Raw genomic sequence first — 23,659 nt, forward strand, 5'->3', positions numbered from 1 at the left:
TACCTTTGAATGGTGTTATCTTCAATTTTGGTAATTTTGTGGTGCTGGAAACAGTGTTTTTTTCTCCATTTCTGATTTCTTCTCCACTACCCATAATTCTCCTCTGAGCTTTCTCTTCCACCACTCACGCTCCTGCTTGTGTTGACTTTTGCGTAACTTGTATAATTGACAATCATCTTCCACCTGTTGGTCCCACATCAAATCTTCCTTCCATCGGCTAATTTCCTCTTCTCTATTATCCAGACCCTTTCTCAGCCTCTCGTCTTTAACCAATGCAGCATACTTCAATTTGATATCTTTCTTTCACTGTCTTGCAGATCATGGCGACAATCTTCACTAAATTTTCAAATCTTCAGTTTGTGAAACAAGGTCCAGCATCTTTTGTGATCTTGCAATTCTTGTCCTTTCAAGAAATTTATTGCTACTGGCAATGTTATAAAACAATTTATTCATGCTTTTAGTCTGATGCTCTTGGGAAGTTTTACTGTGCCTTGAGCAACTCTTACACTTATTTTGTACTCTCCAAACCAATTCCACATGCATAACATGATGTTGTATGCTAAAGCATGAATCAATAATATTGCTAATTCTTTCCCTTGTTAATCTCACAGAGTCAACAGAAACAACACCTGCTCCACAATTTAACCGGCAGTTTACTCTCAAGTTGATGACTGAAGATTGCAACCTTCTAAAGGTAATGATAGAATTATTTGTTATCTTCATAGAATAAGTTATCATCTTCAAATAAAGCTACTTAAGGTATCAGCCATGGTTGAAAAGTGTCATATTTTCAGAGCTACATAAATTTCCAAATGTTTAGATTAATCACATGAAGAGCTCTTTTCTTAAGAAAATTATCTGGAAAATGTTTTCCTTTGTAAAAGTGCTGGGCACAAAAGATTTTACCATGTTGATTATTTCATTTGCTATTGAGAGGACCTGTCACTACTCAGGTTACAAGAAATCAAAACATCACTACAGGGCATGAAATAATTTCCTGACTGGCACTGGTCAAGTTGCCTGGTGACATCAATTTTTGCTCAGACAAGAAACGATTTTGGCCGGACAAATATGTATTACATCATAACTCTTAAAAAAGGGCTTTGCCCCCCCCCCCCCCCCCCCCCTGAGCAAGTACATAAGTAGGTCATATTCAATGCAAAAAGTGTGGAATACACCGCACAGCTGCAACGTTAAGTAAAATCGATATAATTACCCTTTTGCATCCCACTATCGCTTCATTGTGCTCCTATTATTCAATTTTTATTCAAGCTTAAGTGATTCACGCAAACGTTATTATTTTTAATTTCGCCTCAATATAAAGGCCTTTTAAAATACACGTTTTGTCTGAATTTATATTTGGACCTATTAGAGAGTAGCCTGGACCTTTATAAGAGACACTTAAAGAACCATCTGTTTCACCCGTTATGGGGAGGTAGGGATGTAATATGACCCATTTTTTCAGGGGGGTTACAATGTTTTTTATCATTAAAAAAAAATGCTTTTTTAGCATGTACAGGGTTCACATGGGTCATGGAAAACCTGTTAAGTCATGGAATTTATTATTTGAATTTCCAGACCTGGAGAGTCATGGAATTTAACTGAACAGTGGCAGATCTAAGGGAGGGGCCCTGGGGGCCCAGCTTTTCCCCCCGCCTCTCTTATTTTTAAAAAAATGTACAGGCAGCACCTCAGGCAACCCCAATCCCGCCATCACTGCTGGCCCTGCTTCCTGTAAATTGACGGATAAATGCCATTTTTACTTAGCTAATGGCTTGGTTCCCTCCACTCATCAAGTTTACAGCTCAGCACAATGCCAGTTCTTAGAATTTTGTAACCAGGACTCACCCTCTGATGCGCATCTGTGCCCACTTGGCAGATTGGCTTCACCACACTTCCATTAAAGTCTACTCGTCAGCAGTCCGTTCCTTACACATTGACTATGGCTTCCCTGACCCACTTACCAACTGTCTTCAACTTCAACGTCTCTTGCTTGGGATCAAACAGCACCAGGGTTCCAATCTGCCTCAGCGCCAGCCCATGACTGCAGATCTTATGTCAGTGCTACACTGGTCGTTAGAGTTAGCCAATCCTGACAATGTCACGCTTTGGGCTGCCTGTTGCTTGGGCATCTTTCATTTCCTTAGAGCTGGTGAATTTCAGTTAATGGAACTTTTGATCCCAATTCACACTTGACATTGGCTGATGTACAAGTAGACTCCCCCATGAATCCTCAGAGTTTCAGAGTATTTATCAAGTGTTCAAAGACTGACCCCTTCCATAAAGGCTGTTTTATCTTCCTGGGTTGTGGTTCATTCCCTCTCTGTCCAGTGGTTTCTTTGTCACACTAACTTTATCTCGATAGGCCAGGCACCGGACCACACTTTATTTACCGGGATGCCACTCCTCTTTCAAAGTCTCAGCTATCTTCATTTCTTCAAACTACCCTACAGTCTGCAGGTATCCTAGGAGAGTTTGAAGGCCATAGGTTTAGAACTGGAGCTGCAGCTACTGCTGCCAAGAGGGGCCTCCCTGACCATCTCATTAAGAGACTATGGGTCGCTGGTCTAGTGAAGCTTACTTGTTGTATGTGGGTACACCTGTGGACACCATCCTTTCTGTAGCAGCAAGGCTTGCTATGGACTTGGTATGGGCTCATCTACCCTTGATTTTGCTGTTATCTTTTTGGGTGCCATCGGATTTGGGCGTTTTGAGGCTCTGGCTTCCCCTGCCTGCAGTGCCAAGCCTGCTTGGTGATCCTCCAGCTTAACGTGTGTGCTCATGGCCGGGTTGCCAGGATTTGCCAGCCATGGAAGTGGTCTCCATCTAGGAGCTGGCTGCCAATCGTGGAAGTTCCTGGATGCCTCAGGCACCCAAAACTCCACTTTGTGATGCAGTTGTTAATCTCTCACAGAATGACTTCTTGATACTCCTAACCTTACAGCCTTTTTTTGCTTCCCTTGATAGTTCTAAATACAGTCAAACCTCTGGGAAGCGCTTATGGGAGGTGGTCTCTTACAAGAGCTTAGACCAATATTATCCAATTGCGTAAATCAAAATTGTGTCCATTAGCATATGGTAACTGCAGAGACTTACCCCATGTTCCAGTGCCCATCTAAACCCATGTAATAACTTCAATTAGCCACAAAAATATTTAAGTTTTCCAAAGTATTTATTGAGTATCATGGTTCACTTCTGGTAAAGTCGGTAAACTACCTAATAAGTCGAACAGTATAACACCTTATTATCTAATATCTGCTCTATTATCTACCAAGTGGTCCCTTACAGGATGTTAAAACCAAAAGAGAATTTCAAACTATTAGTTCTAAAAGTGGTCGTGGTCACTTACAAGAGGTGGTCGTGTACAACAGGTTCCAAATATAGTGATTTGACTTGAAAACTTTTGGTGTTTTAATAATCTGGTTGCTTATAGAGGTGGCTGCTTATGAGAGGTGGTTGAAACCAGAGGTTTGACTGTAGCTGCATTCAACTGTATTTGACTGTAAACATGTTCATTGCTTGGTCAAAACTAATTTGGAGGTTATTTCTCAGGGCTCCCTAGGAGGAACACATATCATTGAGGGAATAGCATCCAGCATGGCAGAATCCTGCAAGTGTAATTTTGGCACAGGACACATAGTAGCTGAATCTGTGTTGCTTCATTGTAGACACAGAATCAGCGCTGAAATGAGTATGGAACTCAAACCTGTAAACCAACATTCAGTTAACAACTTGATTTGTCAGTTCAATGAAAGCCTTTATATTCAACACAAGAATGTCATTGACATAGGTGAGTTGGTTTTGGGTTTGTTTTGTAAAATTTGGAAATTATTTCAAACGGACTAGGGTTGAACCAGGTTGAACAAAATCAGTATGAACTGTGTGCAAAATCTTCCAAAAAGTTACTGTGAATGTCAATACCATGAACACTTTGATTTGATTTTGACATGTCAGTTGTGTAGCCACCAACCAGAGACACTGAAACTGTGAAGTAATTGAAGTCTCCCTCGATCAGTCATAAAACCAGGATTTAATCGCTTTTCCTTATTTATAATTTAGGGCTGTTATCTTTTGGTTTATTTATTACTAATCTACACTGTAGCCTTAAGGACGTTCCCACAAAAATCTTCCAGTCAAAAGATTTTTTTTAATTTCTACTGCAGTCAGATAATGGGTTACTTGCGCCAGAAATGCAAAAAACATTGGGGGTCACCGACTTTGTTTCGGAGATGAAGTGTGTGAAAAACTACCCAGATTTTGAAAAATTGGCACACATAATTCAGCATGGTCTACAGGGGTGTATAGTTAAAAATATCGAAGGTGAGTCAACGGAGGCAAACAATCTTAGTCATATTTTGTAGAAGTGGGTCTGTTGCATAAACAATTCCAAATGTTGCCAACATTTCCAGAAAACTTAACCCTTAAAGAGGCATTTGAAACTGCCACACAGATAAACAAAGAGCTAGAAATAACAGAATTCGATGGTGCGTTTTGCAAAAAATTCAAACTTCTAATCGATAGATTTTCTTCATTTTTTCGCTAAATGTAGAAAATCAGCACAGGGAGCACACAACCTTTCTGAATAGGAAGAGAGTAAATAAAGGAATGAAAAGAACGAATAGTTTACCTTTGTCTCCTGTTGTTATTTCTTACACGACCTTACAGAGAAAACCGCTGCTTACAAGTCCTGCGTAACACTGTAGCACTAAACTCATACCTACACCTTTTCGCGCTCTGCAAAAAAATTTTTTGCTTTACATATAACATTGACAAGGGTGGCAACTCTTTGCCCAAACATTTTGAACGCAATCTGAATATTCGCTCGAATCTCTAAATTTCTCTACTTTCACGAAACCAAACAAACACAAAACAAAGTCAAAAGATTTTTTCTACAACTTGGCCGAATTTGGTTTCAAATACTTTCGCGACAGTTGGAGAATTTTAGCGTCTTTAGCAAAGTTTTTTTCAAATCACTTTCGCAACATGATCATACCGTTGAACCAGTACCAGTGACGTCATGCAGCTTGCACTCAAGCTTCCCTCCCTCTCCCACACATGCTTTTTGACAAGACAAATCTTTACAAACCCCTTCCCCAGCCTGCAGGTTTTCTTGCCCAATCTCCACATGGAAATGAAATTTCGGGGGTAAATGCCTGAAGCGTTTTAACAAGATTCCGCGTTTAAAATTGAGTGCTGGGGAAGGATTTTGTAAAGATTTGTCTTGTCAAAAAACGTGTGGGAGAGGGAGGGGAGCTTGAGCACACGCTAGATGACATCACCGGTTCCAGTTCAACGGTACGATCATGTTGTGAAAAGCAATTTGAAAAAAAATTTGCTAAAGACGCTTAAATTCTCCAACTGTCATGAAAGTATTTGAAAACAAATTTGGCCAAGTTGTAGAAAAATCTTTCAACTACATTTTGTGTTTGTTTGGTTTCATGGAAGCAAAGACATTTAGAGATCCAAGCGAATATTCAGATTGTGTTCAAAATGCTTGGGCAGAGAGTTGCCTCCCTTGTCAATGTTATATGTAAAGCAAAATTTTTTCTTTTTTTGCAGAGCGCGAAAAGGCCTAGGTACAAGTTTAGCGCTACAGTGTTCCGCAGGACTTGTAAGCAGCAGTTTTCTCTGTAAGATTACGCAAGAAATAACAACAGGAGACAAAGGTAAACTATTCATTCTTTTCATTTCTTTATTTAATCTCTTCCTATTCAACAAGATTGTGCGCTCCCTGTGAAATCAGTAGAGAAAATGATCCATCAAAAGAAAAATAGGGGTCACCAAACATCCAAGACAGTTAAATCCAGGCAAAGCTATGGCAATGGCCATGTGCCCTATCATTGTTCATTTTTAATTATTACTTAGGGCACACATCGATGCATGATGCGGTGTGTGAATTTGCATGTGCAGAAACAATTAGTGCAAACGTGCTTTGCTGTAAAGGATCCTCACATTGGAAAACTTCCAAATGGCTGACCATTTTCAAAATCACCTTATAATGCATCACAACCCCTAGAGCTTCGAGTACATCATGCATGCCCACAGATGATGTCTCTTGTAATGCACATACCCTTCGTATGTGCATTAGCAGACATCAGCTACATATGCAAAATTAGAGGACAAAAAAGCCTTGAAAAAGCCTTGAAAATGTTTCTTTTTTATGCCTTGTGGTAAGATTATTGTCAAATTGTCTTTTCTTTTCAGATTTTATGTATTGAGTCTTTTTGTAGATAAAATTTGTACAAATGATTTTAATCACTTTGGAACTAGTCCCTACGTGTTATGATCTGGTGATTAAAATTTGCCTCTGGCAACTATTTTTTACCACTTAGTCGCCAAATGGCGACCTGAAGTTTTTTTCCTTAATTTCAAGCCCCATTATACATGTAAGACTTGTCGGAACTTTCAAACATTGTGAGAACCAACTTTCTATTTGTAATATTCTTATTAGTGAGAAAGAATGTGTTTTCTGGACTGATGTTCTCCTTTAAAAAACAATGGGTTCAATAATTCTTTCCAAAGGACACCTGCTGAGATATGTAGAAATCCTCTGGGCCCTGCAGGTCAGACAATCCATTAACTGAGCTAGTTTAATAACAGTAGTTTTGATTCTCTAGGTAACAACACATATGAAGTAAGGGTTCTTAGTGATCTCTCAACATGTGGTCATGTTAATGGCAAGGTCAATGTTAAAGACACGCAAACAGGGGGAAAAGGAGGTGCCAGTAATGCAGGAAACATTGCTGTTACCATAGGATCTGTGTGTGCTGCTGTTGGCCTCATTGTGGCTGCTGTCATAGTTTGCTTGAAGTGTCGGAGAGCACCTCCTTCAGTCAAGAAACGTCCTTCCAAGTAAGTACCACTTTTTAACTTTGAAAATCCAAGTATGGATGTGAGTTTCCCTCCATCCTTCCTTCCTTCCTTCTGTTGATTCCTGTTAGACTCTTTGTGAATCTGAAAGGATTTCTTCACCGAGTCAGTAGTTTAAATTTGAAATACGTCGATAGTAAGAATGGGCTAATGCACATAGAAACAGAGAAAGGAAAACTTGTATTTGATTATTCCTCTGAGTTTTAAGGAACAGAACGTCTGAACAATATAAATTTGTTATTCATGTTTGCACTTCAACCTTTTGGAACCTGAGTAAGTGTGTAATAATAATAATGCATAAGGTAACGCATAGAGCAGGAAGAATGTCATGCTTTTTGATACAGAATCTTAAGTGGTACAAAAAGCAGTTTAACTTCATTCTCGTTTTATTAAAAGGGATTGGATAATTACTTGTACATCCTAGTTTTCTGCTTAGAAGGGAAAGAGAATGAGAAGGATTTTACTACTACACTCCCATACTAACTTAGCTAAGTTAGCTTTTGTGGTCATATAGAAGTTTTACTTTCTTTGTGGTAATGTCTCAGCCTAGCTACAATTTAAGGATGACTTCATGAATGTTTTAGATGGTGTCAAATCTCCTTATTGCGTTCACGTAGTGTAATGCAATCATAATCCAGTCTGTATGTACATTTTTGGGGATGGATTTGTTCACCGATTTGCCCCCTCCCCCCCCCCTCCCCCCCAAAGTCCAACCCTACGTCCTTGTCACGAGAGGCGAGAACGGGTCATGCCAGCTAACAGGGCTTTAACAAACTGTGCGTGGGGCTAGCAACCCCATCACAGTAGATAATTGCTACGGAAACTGATGATCAGAGAAATACACAACCTCAGGACGAGGGAGCTGGTTCCCAGCCTGGAATTGGACGAATGACTGCACAGCACACGATCAGGCCACTCCTGAGCCCAAAGTCTAATTGCTGTATTGGCACTTGGAATGTTAACTATGTTTCAAACAGGGAAGACTGCCACAGGTGGAAAGGGAAATGTTGCTTTGCCGTATTGATGTTTAAGGCATTAGCAAGTGTAGATGGACTGGTAGTAACTGTGTAACAACATCACTGGGCAACACAATTATCTATTCAGGGAGGAATGACAATGACCACAGAGAGGGAGTATCGATCATGATGTCAAAAGCAACAAAGAAGAGCATGATAGAGTGGACACCAATAAGCAAGAGACTGATGGTAGCAAGATTTAAATCCAAGTACACAAAGATATCTGTTATACAATGCTATGCCCTGACCAATGATGCTGAGGAGGAGACAAATTTACCAACAGCTGAAAAAAACACTAGATAATGTGCCCTCACATAATGATCTGTTAGTGATTGGAGATCTGAACACCAAAGTAGGACGTCCTAACGAAGGAAGGGAAAAGATCATGGGGAAAAATGGTTGTGGTGAGATGAATGAGAATGGAGAGAGGTTGGCTGATATTTGTGGTTTAAATGATCTTGTGATTGGAGGTACCATCTTTGAACACAAAGAGATCCATAAGTTAACATGGATCTCCCCAGATGGGAATGTTAAGAAACAAATAGACCATGTCTTGATTAATGGTCGTTGGAAGCATTCTCTTCACAGTGTCACCGTAAAGAGGGGTGCTGATGTTGGAAGCAATCACCACCTTCTTTTAGTAACTATCAAACTTCAGCTGAGAAGAAACCCCATCAAGATGGAAGAGAAGGGGAGAAGGTACAACACTGCTAGGTTGAGAAACCCAGATGTCAGCAAGAATTTGTCTATAGCTGTAAAAAATAAGTATGAGGCTCTAAGTAACATTGATGAGGAGGCAGAAGGGGATGCAGAATCAGCATGGAGGATAGCAAAGGAGAGCTACCTACATGCATGTGAATGTGTGCTAGGGAAGAAAAGGAAAAGAGATAAGAACTGGATAAGTGCTGAGGCGTGGTCCTTAATCAACAAGCGTAGAGAGATCAAGGAAAAGAAAGGGGCTGCAAGATCACAGATACTAGTAGAGAAACTATCAGTAGAGTACTCATTGACTAATAGAGAAGTTAGGAAAAATTTACAGAAAGAGAAGAGAATGCACTATGAGAACTTAGCCTCCCAAACTGTATCAGCTGCAATTAGGGGGGAGTAAAGTGAGCTGTACCAAATAACAAGGGACCTCTCTGGAAAATTCCAGGGAGAATGTGATGCAGTGAAAGATAAGGACGAGAAGAGGATCACAATCGAGGATAAACAGCCACAAAGATGCGCAGAGCACTTTAGAGAGATCCTTAACAAACCAGATCCAGCAGAGCAGGCTTGTATAGCACAACTCTTAGGAAACAAACTGGATATCGATTGTTCTGCACCAACAAAAAATGAGATTCTGAAAGCAATTAAGAGTCTGAAGAACAACAGGGCACCTGGAATAGACAACATCACAGCAGAAGTACTAAAAACTGACATCCGTTTTTGCCACAGACTGGTTACACGACCTATTCAATAAAATCTGGAATGCCGGACCATACCTGAAGACTGGTGCAGGGGATTGATTGTTAAGCTCCCCAAGAAGGGGGATAGGACACAGTGCACAAACTGGCAGCAAGTAACACTCCTCTCAGTACCAAGTACGATCTTCTGTAAAATTATCCAAATGAGACTGAGTGGTGCCATCGACACCATCTTAAGGAAAGAGCAGGCAGGCTTTAGACCAGGAGTAGGGTGCATAGACCACATTTTCACACTCCGAAATATCATCGAGCAGTGTATCAAGTGGAACACTAAGGTACACATTAATTTCCTAGATTTGGAAAAGGCCTTTTACAGCACCCACAGAGACACCTTATGGAATATCCTGCTAGCCTATGGGTGCCCAGAGAAGATTGTCAGCATCATCAAACTTTTTGACAACAATTTCTCTTGTAATGTTGTTCATAAGAAGAAGTTAACAGATTGGTTCAGTGTGAGGAGTGGGTAACCTGAAAACACTGACCCCCGGTCCACAGACTACCCTACGGACCCCCTCTATGGACCACCCTAAAATAGTGTAAAAATAATAAATAAAGATTTCACTTATGGGTTGTCTAATAGATTCAGACTCGCGTCTGTGAGTTTTTGAGTGTTACACTGTGCAAATGTAACAGACATGGGTTTTTAACACCCCACCCTGCCTCCCTAAAAGAAATGCCTAAAAGCTGTTTTCAGCATAAGGAGATGCCGATGGTAAGAAGGAAAGTCCTTACCTTGCATTCGTGGCTCAATCTGGCCATGGAAGATATATTTTTAGGCCGTTTATTCTTGTTTGTATCTGTTATTCCGCTGAGTAAATTGTGAAGCCTGGAACGAGTTCACGAACCCATGGGAGGATGGGCTGAACAAAATGGCAGAGGGGAAAGAACACACATTTCGAGGCTTCCCAGAGGCTTCCCCATATGCGTCTTTCGTATGCTTTATGGCCACGGCAAAGGAAATGGCAGTGTGTAATTAGATAAACTGCACCCGAGCCGGAATCCAGGTCTGCCCATATGCACAATGTAACATTTGAAATTTCGCCGTCACGAGTAATCTATTAGACAACCTGTAACTGAAATATTTATTATTTTTATTATATTTTGGGGGGTTGTCTGTAGGGGGAGTCCGTGGACCGGTCCATAGGTAGTCCGTGGACCCGGTCCGTTGTGGGGGTCTGCGGACCGGGGGTCAGTGTTTTCAGGTTACCTGTTAGGAGCAGGGTGTTCCAAAGTTGCGTCCTGTCACCCATATTGTTCTCAGTAGCCATTTACCGGATAATGCGTAAGACAATAGGCAACAAAAGACGGGGCATGTCTTTGCTGGAAGATCTTGATTTTGCTGACGACGTCACACTTGTGTCCTCTACTAGAGATCAATTACAGCGGAGAACATCAGACCTCTCGCTAGCTGCTAAACAACTGGTTTGAACATCAGCAGTAAGAAGACCAAGACAATGCAGCTTACAGATACACCATCACCAGTGGAATTGGAGAATGAGGATTTGGAAAAAGTGGAGGAATTTACCTAATGGGAAGTATTATGAGCAAAAGTAATGCCATGGTTAATGACATCACCAACCGTCTCCAGAGGGGGAAATCATCATTTGTTCAACTAAATAAGGTATGGAGGTCACCTAACATCAGTGAAAAAAACTAACATGAAGATCCATAACAGCAATGTCTTATCAGTACTACTGTATGGTGCAGAATGTTGGAGGGTTACCCAGAGACAGCCAAAGACTGTCAGGTTTCCACACCCCATGCCTGAGAAAGATATGTAGGATATACTGGCCCCAGAAGATCACAAACAAGGAACTCTATCAAGGGACAGGCCAGCGGGACATCAGAACAGTAATAAAGCAAAGAAGATGAAGGTGGCTTGGGTATGTTGTCAGGAAAGCCTGAGACAGCATAACATGAACTGCATTAAGGTGGACACTGGATAGTGGAAGAAGGAAGAGAGGTTGCCCACGAGAAACTTAGAGGAGGACGATCAAGGCAGAAATGAAAACAACAGGGAAGACATGGAAAGAACTTGAGACGCAGCCAAGAATAGGGAGCAATGGAAATCTCTGGTTTCAGCCTTATGTGTCACTTGGGCGCAAAGAGGATCATTCATTCCTCCCCCACAGCAGGGGCAGACTACATCATGAGCGCATGCACACAGTCACATATTCGCCTTATAGATTGGAAGAAAGTGTGTATGACTTCGGCAAAGCTGCATGTATTTTGACCCGCTAGCCTTTGACATCAAGTAACTAAAGCCTGCGTCGTCAGGAAAGCATGTTTTGTAACTCAGCAATGGCAAATGGCCATGAGTTGTGGTAAGAAAACAAATCTTCCTTGTAACTTGGCAACTGTACTGGCCATGATGACCCTCAGATCTGTGGTCAGAAAATAAATTTTCCGATTGCAGCTCGGCAAATTCATTGTGGCCATAATTGGTTGTCAGATAGCAAACTTTCTGTGTTGTGTAACTCACTAAAAGGCCGTGTTTTGTAGTCAGAATGGTTACTTCAACTTTTTCATTTGTGAAACTGAACAAGATGTAAATTCAAGAAATGTAAACAAATACAAACACAGCATTTAAAAATATTTGGCGATGCGCTGTCTTGCAGAGTCGCTGGTCGAAACTTTATTGTCTCAAGAAATTTTCGTTAAAAGTGTTGGCAATCTGAAATTGAGTTCTAAGTGTTGCCAACAGTTCAAATGCCTTTCCTGGAAAATATTTTGTCCAGTGCAAGTTAATTCACCGCAGGCTAAAATCTATCTATTGCTAGTTCAATTTACATGCAGATTGTTATCTGACATTTGATCAAACCATATTCTCCTGATCAAACTTAGTTTTCCATCAAGCCATTCAACGCCACCAAAGTAGATCAAACATGCAAAGTATGCACATGAACGCACTGCTCTAATCTTTGATTACTACTAGTATACTGTTGCGTTTTGTATTATTTCTTACAGTCATGTGGCAGGTATATTTTGCAGGATGCAGGTTGAAATTTAATTATAACTGGAAAACCGCTGGAACTTAAAAGAAACGTACAGGTGGTAGACTTACTGTGACTGTTACATAACACTGTTTACAATCGCTCCGTAAGGTGGCTTCCACCTAAGTGCCAAATCGGCTGAAGCGATGGGAGGAGAGTATATTCCTATTATTTTAAGCCTGCAATGAATTATCGTTTTTGAAGAAGCATGTGAAATATTATCTGAAATATCTGCTGAATTTGGTTTCTTCCCTGTGAGTACCAAAATAAAAGCATACTGAGCTTGTGCTAGTATATTCCGTCGGTTAAAATCTTAAGACTTATATTATTTCATTTCTTTATTTATTTGCTTCATTTGTGATGGCAATCTTCTGTTGTTGAGGGAAGACCCAAGCCAAATCTTGAATCGATGGAAACATCTGTGGAGCGGCCATCCAGATGGCTTTGAAGAGATTTCACTGGTCTCATGTGATCAGCATGTTGATCGATAAGTAAAGTACTTGTAGCGGATCGATCGTGTTTTCAATATGCGAAAGACGTGAACTACTTTATGTAAGAACCTCTGATGAGTATATAGGTTATTAATTATTTTTAGTGCCAGCGGTTTTCCAGTTAGAATTAAATTTCAACCTGCAACCTGCAAAATATACCTGCTGACAGTCATGGACTCCTGTTTCTTAACAATGCCGTTGGGCTTTAACTTCATTCATCACTTCTCTAGCTCCATACATCATGTTATATCATAGCTTTTTTATACACCTATAGCTAGATCAAAACAAGTGGCCAGCTTACATATCAAGGCTAAGTTTCATGACTATGACTCTGAAATATTGTAACAAACTTTTATGTTGCCAGCTCAATATGTAAATGACATTTGACCAACAGATTAAGAACTCAGTTCAGTGGCATCAAAATTGCCCTGTTTACAGACAATCCATTTTCCAAGTTAAGTGGCTCATAGCCACTTTGATCTGTATTTCGTTATGTGGGACAAAGACTGTAGATGATAGAAGTCATTGTTAATTTTTCTAAACCCCTCTCATTCCCCTCCCCCCCCCCCCCTTCCCAAAAAAAAAAGTCAAAATTTTGTTTTGAAATTAATTCCAATAGTAAAGGCCTCAGTCAATGTATAATACCATAGAAAGGATAAAGAAATTATACAATCATGATTAAGGAGTAACTCATTACAAACTTGTCTTTACCAGGGGTGAGAATGAACTGATAGAAGACCTGAGTGCTGATCTACTCTCTGCTGTTGCTCCCACTCCAAAGTCCATGTATAGGACAAGTGGCGGCTACCACAACATGGTTTTCTCTGGGAGATTTAACCCTGAAAACCCAGTGAAATCACGGAGAGTGTGATGTGACCTGTTCATGTACAAATGTATTGTCTGTGTACTTAGAATGTGTAGTAGAATGTTTTCACCTGACATCAAGGCAGCCATGTTGGTGTTCCCAGACAATGGAAGTTCTGTCCTTTGGGGGATGACTTCTTGTTTTTGCAAAAATGTCTTATTTGGCAACACCAGTATGACTGTCATGACTTGGTTGGAAATACAGGTTAACCTTGTTGTCAGTCACAAAATTAAAATGCAATGTCAAGGCTGAAGGTTCCCAGCCATGAAATCCTGGGTGCCAAGTACTTAAGCTTATATGAAAAAAGTAAGTTTTTCTAGGTGCCCAGAGGCAAAGGTTAGTCACCTGTGGCACCCAGGCACTTCTAGAGCACAGCCCTGAATGTCATCATTTTAGTCATACATGGCAGTAGGTATGCTGAAAGATTTTCAAGGAACTCCTTATTCAACCCAAAAGTGAATCTTCTGTCAGCCTAATCTTATTTAAACATGTGGAGATGGTCTCTTTCTCTTCTCTAGTCATTCAGCTGTAACTGTAAATTAAAATATTTGACTGGTTGTTTGGGGCATATCGTTTAAAAGTTATATGTCTTCTTGTTCAACTTGACATTGCCTCCATTTAGTAGACGTGGTTTTTGTTTCATAAGTCTTTCATGGCAACGGGTTACAGGGAGCAGGGGTGGCACAGTGGTGAGAGTGCTTGGCTCTTGCTTATGTAGTATAGATTAGAATCTAAAGTCATAAGTGGGTTGAGTTTGTTGTTAGTTCTCTTTCTTACTCTAAAGGTTTCTCTCTGGTTTTCCTCCTGCACTGAGAACGGCAGAAGAATAGCCACTCCATGGATGTGCCCCTGCTAATTTTCATTTTATATTGTGCTTAGGTGAACTATGTTTGTTCAGGCTGTGTTAAGTCATCCTTGATATGGTTGATTGTGTAGAGTAAGGTAAAGTCTGCTTGTGAGCCAAGTAGCCCACCAGGCAGGTGCTTATCTCCAAATCTCCAATTTCTATAGCCTGAAGTGACCAGTAGTATTTTTATTCCCCCTGGATAGGATACTAGTCCATCACAGGGTTACCCAAACGTTAAATTTGTCATAACCGATGACATTTACACACTTGGTGGAGAGAAGAAGCACTGTGAGAGTTAAGAGTCACTGACTGAAAATATTGAGAATGGCTGGCCAGGTTAGAAAAATCGAAAATCCTGAAACTTTGCCTAAAGAACGCTTTTAGGGAGCCACTTTCGAAAATATTATTCCGATTTTCTTAGAATTTAAAGTCTTCGAGAAATTCGCAAAACAAGAAAATATAGCTTTTTGCCTCATTAAATATGCAAAAATATATCTGGAAAATTGGGAAAGTTCTCAGTATTCGCTTTGAAACAATTTACAAAACTAGAAGTCAGGGTAAACTTAGCATAGGAACTTTACTTTTCTTCTATCTAACAATAGGAAGTTTTATATTTTTCAAGCATTTTAAAGGATTCCGTTGATCGTTGAAGAACAGCCTTTTCAAGCCCCTATGAAAATGGCAAAAATTGCGTAGTTTTACTGGCTTAAAATGCATCTTGGTATGTGCGATATGGAACTAAAACAAGTACTGTGCAAAAGAGTGTCGTTTCTACTATAATAATATGGAAAAAAAATTCTGGGTAATTGAGGTTCACACAGGTAAAATGCAAAAGCTGGCAAGAGTCTCTTCAAATTTGTGTAATGTGGTATGTTCAAAGAACTCTATTGTTGAGCACTCTAGTTTGTTTTTGTTCCATTTGTGGGCCATGCTTTGTGGGAAATATACAAAAAGAGAGTTGATCCATGTCGATATTACAACATTGTTTCACTATTTCATGCAAGATACAAAAAAGCAATAGAAAAAGCCCAAAATATAAGTTCAAAGTTACATAGATTAAACATGCTACATGTATTACGTGACTGGTGTCACGTAAGATATATTTTCAGTTAGCTCCAACTGGAATTCCTCAATTATTGAGGTTTAGACACTTGCTTATAATAGAAACATATAGGGGTTTGTCTTTCCCGTCTATACACACTCGATTAGTCTGCAAATATTTGAAAGGAGACTGGTTTTTTAAAGTATTTTTTAACCATTGTGTGTCGGTTTTGATCTTGATGGAAGACGGATTAATTAGATGCGCTAAATGAAGCGAAGAGGTTTTATTAACGTGATCCAGCTAGACCAAGGAAGCAGGGTTTCTTGAAAAATAGAGTAAGACTGTTTGATGTCTATCCTGCAATCTGGCCTCAGTTGGAATTCGGCCTAGTCCAAACATTGTGTTTCTGCTGTGCTGAACTTCAAATAAATTTGGCCTGGCAGTGGCATGACAAAAAGTTATGAAAGATTCAAATGTCGAATTTAATTCAGTCACATAGAAGATCGGAAGAAGTTTGCTTTGCTGAAGACCTGTTTAAATGCTAGAAAGCAACTGCAGCTGATGCAGCAGGACATGAATTCACAGGGACTGTGGAGTCTTTTTTCAAGTGAAGGAAACGGGGGGGGGGGGAGGTGGGTGGCTTGAAAATGAGTGGTGCCAGCGCAAGTTTGTAGAGGGATCCAGGGGCATCCTCCCCCAAAATACATTTTAAATCTAGGGGCTCGGAAAATGGTATTTTTGACACTCTCCATGGTGTAGTTCTTAAGAAAATCAACCTAGTGGATGAACTATAAAATGGCAGGTACTTTCAGTGCATTTATAGCAATATATTTTGAAGGTATTGTGAGCTTGATACATCTTTCTCAGCCCTCCATGATATCACAGCCTTACTACTGATAGCCTGCGTTGCAGACATTCTAAACCACCGGAATAGCCCATCTGCACAACAGCTCCCAAAAGCTTGGTCTGATATCCCGCAGATTATGTATCCATTTTTGATTGGCTAGTTTCTTACGTGCTTTCTGATTGGATAATTCTTGCGAAAGCGATCACGCAGCTACCACGTAATGCTAAAAATAATTTTGTGCAGGTTTCCCAAGAACATTTGTACATTTGTACATTATTAAACAGTAAATCTACTTCGAGTTAGAAATAAGATGTGTGCAGTTACAGAAGAAGATTGGCAAAAAGCGTTCAAATCCGTGAGAGAGCAGTTTGAAATCGATAATCTTCTACCTGAACAGAAAAAAACTCACTTCGCATATTTCTTGGAGGTCAAAATATTTTTGTAAATTTACCGACGGGCTACGGTAAATCTTTTGATTTCCCAGTGCCTTCCCATCGCTGCCGATGCTCTGTTCAAAAAGCCTCGTGGTTCCAGTGTTCTCGTAATATCGTCGTTGTGATCCCTTATGGATGACCAGATTCTCTGGCGAAGCCGGACAAAGATAAATATGATACCTGTGATAAGAAGCAGCATAACTTGCAACAGTTAATCAAACAGCCGGGCACAGCGTAATAATACAAAATGCAAGTAACCAACATTTTCACAGAATATTTCAAACTTTGTCCCTCCAGAGCTAACATGTAGAGGGCTTAAAACATATCCTGCAGTAGAAATGCACCAAAAAAACTAGCATGTGGCAAAAAACAGGTGTTAAACTCTACAAATTACATGCGGATAACAGTAGAAACCACACAGACCTATGACCTCTAACGGCTCTACTCTGTTGAAATGTCCTCCTAAAAACACAGGATTATTGCTTAGCGAAATATCATATACAAAGGGGGCAGATCCTTAAAGATATACTAGTTCAAGCAAAACTTTCAAAGCAGTTATTTAACACACATGGATAGGAGTTGTGTAGGCCTGTCACTCTATTGTTAGCAATGCATGACATATTTTGCAAGAATATGACCAATCACAAGGCGCGTAAGAAACTAGCCAATCAGAAATGGATACACCGATCTGTGTATCCATGTGGGATATTAGAACAAGCTTTTGGGAGCCGTTTTGCAGACGGACTATATCCAGGATTTTATAACACAGGCTATAGAACTGACTGACCCCCCCCCCCCCCCCCCCCCCCCCCGTGTGTGGAAAGGAAATGCACGCTGCGGAAGGTTAAAACTATGTAAACATGAAAAGCTTCCTACAGATTTGGTACAAAGTTGTAGCTTTGTAAATTCTTGGTAAATCTGCAGTCTACCAGACTTTTTTCATTTTCTTTTCCTTCTTCATTTCTTCATTTTTACCTCATACTAAAACAAAATAAACTGTCATCGTGGTAAAAAGTGGTTCAGTTCAGCACGTGCATGGCAAGAGCACACCGTTTGAAGCCAAGTTACGCTACTGCTCTGTGGAATGGCATTAGGCCTGCCTTGCTACAAGTAGTCACACTGACTTTAATTCAGCCTGCCGAACTGAGTGCATGCATGGTTTCAAACGTCGTGCTACTGCTGCACTTGAGTCGAAGTTCTCGCTATTCGCATTGAAACAATTTACAAGACTAGAGCACCGGATAAACTAAGCATATTGAAAGCTTCATATTAAATTTTGAGGGGTTCCGTCAACTGTAGGAGAATTCAAGCCACTATGGAAAGGGCAAAAATTGCGTAATTTTACGGGCTTAAAAGGCATTTTAGTTTTCGCAATATCGGGTCGAAATAAATACTTTGATTAACTTTTGGTCTTCTTCAATCAGAAGAAACAAACAAAAACAAAAAGCAAAAAATCTGGGCAGTAAGAATGCATGCCAGCAAACGCAAATGTTTTTAAGGCTAGGTGAACTTTTTTGCATAATTGACGAAAATTGAAAAGTCTCTTCATAGAATGACTACTTGATATATTTCTAACAGTGTTTTTTTGTGGTTGTTGGTGTCTTCAATTACATAGCCTTAATAGTTTCCAAATAATAAAGAAAGAGGGAAAATCGATGGTTAAACTGTCAACCATTTACATAACACATTATCCCTTGTCATATATTTTGGCTCAATCCCCATAAAAGGTACCGCAAAAGCTCTCGCAGTGGACCTTTAGAAGATTAACCCCTAAAATGAACAACGAGCACCCCGTTATTTTTATGAGTCTATCCCCCCACACCCTCCCCCCCCCCCCCCCAGGGAATGAAGAAAGTTTGCATGCTGTGTAGCGCGACTTGGCTTTGGCGTGCTCTTATGTGCTCTTACTGTGCCAAACTGAATTCATAGCCTGCTGCATCAGCTGCCGTTACTAATATTTGTAGCTTTTAAAATGGCCTTCAGCAAAGCAAGCGTCTTCTGATCTTCTGCGTGACTGATTGAACTTGACGTTTGGGAGCACCGCTGTTCTCTTGTCATTTCCGCCGCCAGGACAAATTTATTTAAGGTCTGAACGGCAGAAACGCGATGTTTGGACTACGCCAAATTCCAACCGAGGTCAGATCGCGGGATTGATTTCAAACGGTCTTATTCTATTTTTCAAGAAAACTTGCTTCCTTGGTCTGGCTTGATCACATTAATAAAACCTCTTTGTTTCATTTCGTGTATTTAATTAATTCGTTTTCCATCAAGATCAAAATCAAGACACATGCTAAAATTTACTTTAAAAGACCAGTCTCCTTTCGAATATTTGCAGACTAATCGAGTGTATATAAACAGGAAAGACAAACCCTGATATGTCGCTATCATAAGCAATTGTCTAAACCTCAATAATCTAGTAATTCCAGTTGGAGCTAACTGAAAATAAATATTATGTGACACCAGTCATGTGACACATGTAGCGTGTTTAGTCTATGTGACTTTGAACTTGTGTTTTGGGCTTTTTCTGTAGTTTTATGTACCTTACGTGAAATAATGAAAAAATGTTGTAATAACGACATGGATCAACTCTCTTTTTGTATATTTCCCACAAAGCATGGCCCACAAATGGAACAAAAACAGACTAGAGTGCTCAACAATAGAGTTCTTTGAACATATTGCATTATGCAAATTTGAGAAGAGACTGTCGCGAACTTTTGCATTTTACCTGTGTGAACCTTGATTGCCCAGAAATTTTTTTCCACACTATTATATTCTATTATTCTATTATTTTTCCACTACTATTATTGTTTTAGTTCCATATCGGACATGCCAAAATGTGTTTTAAGCCTGTAAAACTATGTAATTTTTGCCATTTCCATAGGGGCTTGAAAAGGCAATTCTTCAACGGTTGACAGAATCCTTCAAAATGCTTGAAAAACTTCTTATTGGTAGATAGAAGAAAAGTAAAACTCTTATGCTAAGTTTATCCTGAGTTCTAGTTTTGTAAATTGTTTCAATGCGAATACCAAGAACTTTGTCAATTTTCCAGATATAATTTTGCATATTTAATGAGGCAAAAAGCTATATTTTCCTGTTTTGCGAATTTCTCGAAGACTTTAAATTCTAAGAAAATCGGAATAATATTTTTGAAAGTGGCTCCCTAAAAGCATTCTTTAGGCAAAGTTTCAGGATTTTCGATTTTTCTAACCTGACCAGCCATTCTCAATATTTTCAGTCAGTGGCTCTTAAGTGTCTTCCCGGGGGGGGGGGGTACTCTGGGAATTTCTGGGTGGGGATGTGCCGCTGAGTCCCTGGAGCCCTTAGCCTATACCAGAGCTAGTTCAGCTGAATTTTGCTACCCTATACTAGAGTAAACTCCCTAAATCCCCCTATCTATCGACACTATTGCGGCTGATTTGCGTAAATTTAAACTTGCCGATTTGATTTACAGGGCCCCTGTTGATACCAGTCCTGCGACTGAAGGGGTCACCCTGTTTAAATATTGATTATTATTATTATTATTATTATTATTATTATTATTATTATTTCTTTTTTATATTTTTGAGTGGCAATTCCTGGTTTCCTTAGTCTAGAGAAAATCTTCAACCAACTAGTCAGTTTTGGGAAAAATGATACCCTATTCTAGACCCAAACGCTCTGATTTATATACCCTATCCTAGAACTGCTTGAAAACCATACCCTTCACAGTGGCACGTACCTATATAGCCCATATGTGTTAGTGTCCCCCCCCCCCCCCCCCGGGAGTGTCTTGCCCAAGAACACAGCACAGTGTCCCTGGCTAGGGCTCGAACCTGGACTGCTCAATGTGGAGGCATGCACAGTAACCATAAAGGTCGGCACACACGAGGGGACTAGCTCCTGCAACTAGTCCCCTGAAGAGTTTACGCGAAGGGACTGGTCACAGGGACTTGTCCCACGAACAGTTCACACGAAGTGTTTTGATGAACAAGTCGCAGGGACTTGTCCCTAAAATTCAAAACAGTTTGAATTCATGGGACTAGTCGCAGGAACCAGGTCCTTGTGACAAGATTTTGAAGCAAAAATGGCTAGTTCACATGATGGGACTTGTCCCCACAACTTGTTGCAGGGACTAGTCGCCTCGTGTGCTGGCCTTAAGGCCACCACACCTCCAGATATATGAGTTATTGACCAAGCTTGTTCGGTCAAGATGGCTGGATATTGGCCTCGTTCTTTTTTTGCGAGTTTATGGACCTCGACTCCGTCTCAGTCCATAAAGTCGCAAAAAAAGAACGAGGCCAATATCCAGCCATCTTGACCGAACAAGCTTGGTCAATAATGGCTAATATGGCTTTTAAGGAAATTTTTCTTGCGGGAGACAGCGGGTAGTCCCAAGCAGGCAAGATAGCTCCATTTTGCCCGCTTGGGTAGCTAATCACAGCGCAGGATTTGACTTACCTTGCCCGCTCGTGGAGCTAGCCATATAATAATATAGAGTAATCCATTTAATTAAGTGTGACTGTGTTGTTGATTAATTATTAGTTTAGGAATTACCATGTAATGTACAGAGAACTTTGCGAAAGTATAGTGATATATATAGCTCTACTGTAGGTGTTTGAACTAACAAGAGACAAGATACTGTGTTGAAAATGTACATGCAGTTGATTTGAGTGCATATGTAAATAAGTACAAGTGGTTCCTATTTGATTGTGATAAGTAGATTCCACTCATACATTATGTTTTTGAGCAACAGACGTCAACCGGAAGTTTACAATCTTTCTTTTGGCGTGTTTTCAACCCATACCAATTAGTTGGAAAGCTCTTGTTTCAGTATTTACAACTTATTGTCTTTAACAAAAAGTCGATGACATGTACCAAAGGAAAAAAATCAACTTCCGGTTCCCGTCCGTACCTCAAAATCTTCTGTGGTTATATTTCTATTTTTATTACTGCCAAACGAGAGTTCTAGTTAACCGAGTGGGAGACTACTTTGCAGTTTGTAGTTATTGAATTCTTGGTCACGGTTCTCTAATAGCTTGCAGAATTTTTATTGCTTTTTGTACTGCACCATATTCCATAATTAGTTTTTAACAATCATATTTTTGGGTGAGGTTTCTGTGATCTCCAGAATAACAAGGTCGAGGTTGGGGTTATCAGCCGAAGCCGAAGCCGAAGACTGAGGCTGATAACCCTTACCGAGACCTTGATTATTCTGGATATCACAAACCGAATCTAATAATTGTTTTATCATACATTGAACGAAACACATGGAAGTCATGTTTTTGTTTCTTCACTGACGGCAAGCAACACAAAGCGCGCGAACTTGACATAATTACCCTGCTTAGAAATCATGCACCGCGATCATACATGATATGATTACTCGTGACCTTGAGTGTCGTTGATATGATAATTGTATCTGCAGCTAGATGACATCACAGGCGCTGATTTGGAAAATTCTCTGTACGCATTCGGCCAAACAGAAATGAGATAGTTCAATGTTTAACAGATACAATTATACCTCGGCCCTTTGTTTGAAACATTTTGAGATATTGTGACTTGCACTGTTTCTATTAGTCACATTATTAGTATATTAAGTGTAAATAATTGATGCTTATAATTATTTGTTCATTGTATTTCGGAAACCCCGATCTCCTTTTCAATAAAATCAATTTTAAAAAATAGTAATTGGTTAATTTCTATTGCTAGTTCAAAATCAGACTGCATACTTGACAGGTAAACCATGCTCTCGAGAAAAAGGCAGTCTTTGGTGCCACGAAAATTAAGCTGACATTCTCGCGCAGATAGTGCTAAAAACAAGAACATGTAAGTATATGACGCAAAAATAGTCTGAAAGTTCTTTAAAATAGGTGGGTCCAGTATAGCAGAGGCTTCCGATGGTACGTCGCTTAGCACTGAAGAGGTTATGAAAAAGTGCTAAGGGCCTGATTACATGGCGAATTTCAGCCCGGCTTCTGAAACAAATTCTCATGAAATCAAATTGGCGATTACATGAAGAAGGATTCAGCCCGGGCTGAAAAGTCTGAAAAAATACCATGTAATCGAAATGGAATTTCGGCCGGGCTGAAAAGCAGGAAATAAGATGGCTGCCGCTACGACGTAGAAGCGATCTCAGTGGAATAAAGGCGATAAAATAGAGAATCTCTCTAATTTCAAAGCTTAAATGGAATATAAGAACATCGAGACAAGGTTAAACAGCACGAGGCTGTCAGGGAAGCCATGAACTCGACAAGCTTGAGGACATATTTTCTTTCTATGCAAGTACGTCATTCTGGCTAAGAGACAGGTTTCGTTTCAGTTCCATCATCATTGTAGGGTGTTACTATCCTAAAAACTTAAAAACTGAGCACCAACAAAAGGTCAAACTACGCGAGAAGCAATGCGCCTATTTTCACGATTCGTGTTCTCGGCGCCATTTTGATTCTCTGGAGACTTTTTGCACACAATTTCATATTTGCCGCCGAGGCTAATATTTCAGCCCGGGATGAAATTCGTTATGTAATCGCAACAAAATTTCAGCCCCCTAGCCGGGCTGAAATTCGCCATGTAATCAGGCCCTAAGAAAGGGCACCTAAGGTGGAGCTTCCAGAGGCAATCAATCCGTGTCCAACTCGAACGATTCTTTAAAATACTTGTTAAGTATGATCTCGGGATCGTCAATCAACAAAGAAAGGGCCTTCAAACCCATGTTACGTTAACACCTCAGGCAGCTTTCTGACTACATGTAGTATGATGCTGTGAAAAACTTTGAACTGGCTTGGTTTTTGTCTTTCACTCTCTACCCCTTCCAT

At 40.1% G+C, this 23,659-nt stretch overlaps 2 protein-coding genes and 1 pseudogene across 3 annotated transcripts in view; all 3 read left to right on the top strand.

The window, feature by feature from the left end:
* Nucleotides 1-20,312, top strand: part of LOC145493285 (uncharacterized) — a 36,437-nt gene extending 16,125 nt beyond the window's left edge. The window contains exons 4-7 of the mRNA XM_081472711.1: nucleotides 612-694; nucleotides 3,553-3,790; nucleotides 6,618-6,852; nucleotides 13,551-20,312. Of these exons, the coding sequence (XP_081328837.1) occupies nucleotides 612-694; nucleotides 3,553-3,790; nucleotides 6,618-6,852; nucleotides 13,551-13,707 (713 nt within the window). The 3' untranslated portion in view covers nucleotides 13,708-20,312. The remainder of the gene's footprint in view (nucleotides 1-611; nucleotides 695-3,552; nucleotides 3,791-6,617; nucleotides 6,853-13,550) is intronic.
* LOC145492307 (uncharacterized) overlaps nucleotides 1-23,659 on the top strand; it is a 183,958-nt pseudogene that overhangs the window by 118,559 nt on the left and 41,740 nt on the right. The gene's annotated exons all lie outside the window — the stretch shown is intronic.
* LOC145493286 (uncharacterized) lies at nucleotides 6,859-13,394 on the top strand. The gene is made up of 2 exons (XM_081472712.1): nucleotides 6,859-9,804; nucleotides 10,555-13,394. The coding sequence occupies exon 1, from the start codon at nucleotides 8,137-8,139 to the stop codon at nucleotides 8,992-8,994; it is 858 nt and encodes a 285-aa protein (XP_081328838.1). The 5' UTR covers nucleotides 6,859-8,136; the 3' UTR covers nucleotides 8,995-9,804; nucleotides 10,555-13,394.

The sequence above is a fragment of the Orbicella franksi genome, chromosome 7, assembly GCF_964199315.1.
Source record: "Orbicella franksi chromosome 7, jaOrbFran1.1, whole genome shotgun sequence".
Classification (NCBI taxonomy): Eukaryota; Metazoa; Cnidaria; class Anthozoa; order Scleractinia; family Merulinidae; genus Orbicella; species Orbicella franksi.

Bases quoted from the DNA above. Each gene is read 5' to 3' on its own strand.
- LOC145493286 (XM_081472712.1), top strand. From the start codon at position 8,137: ATGATGCTGAGGAGGAGACAAATTTACCAACAGCTGAAAAAAACACTA.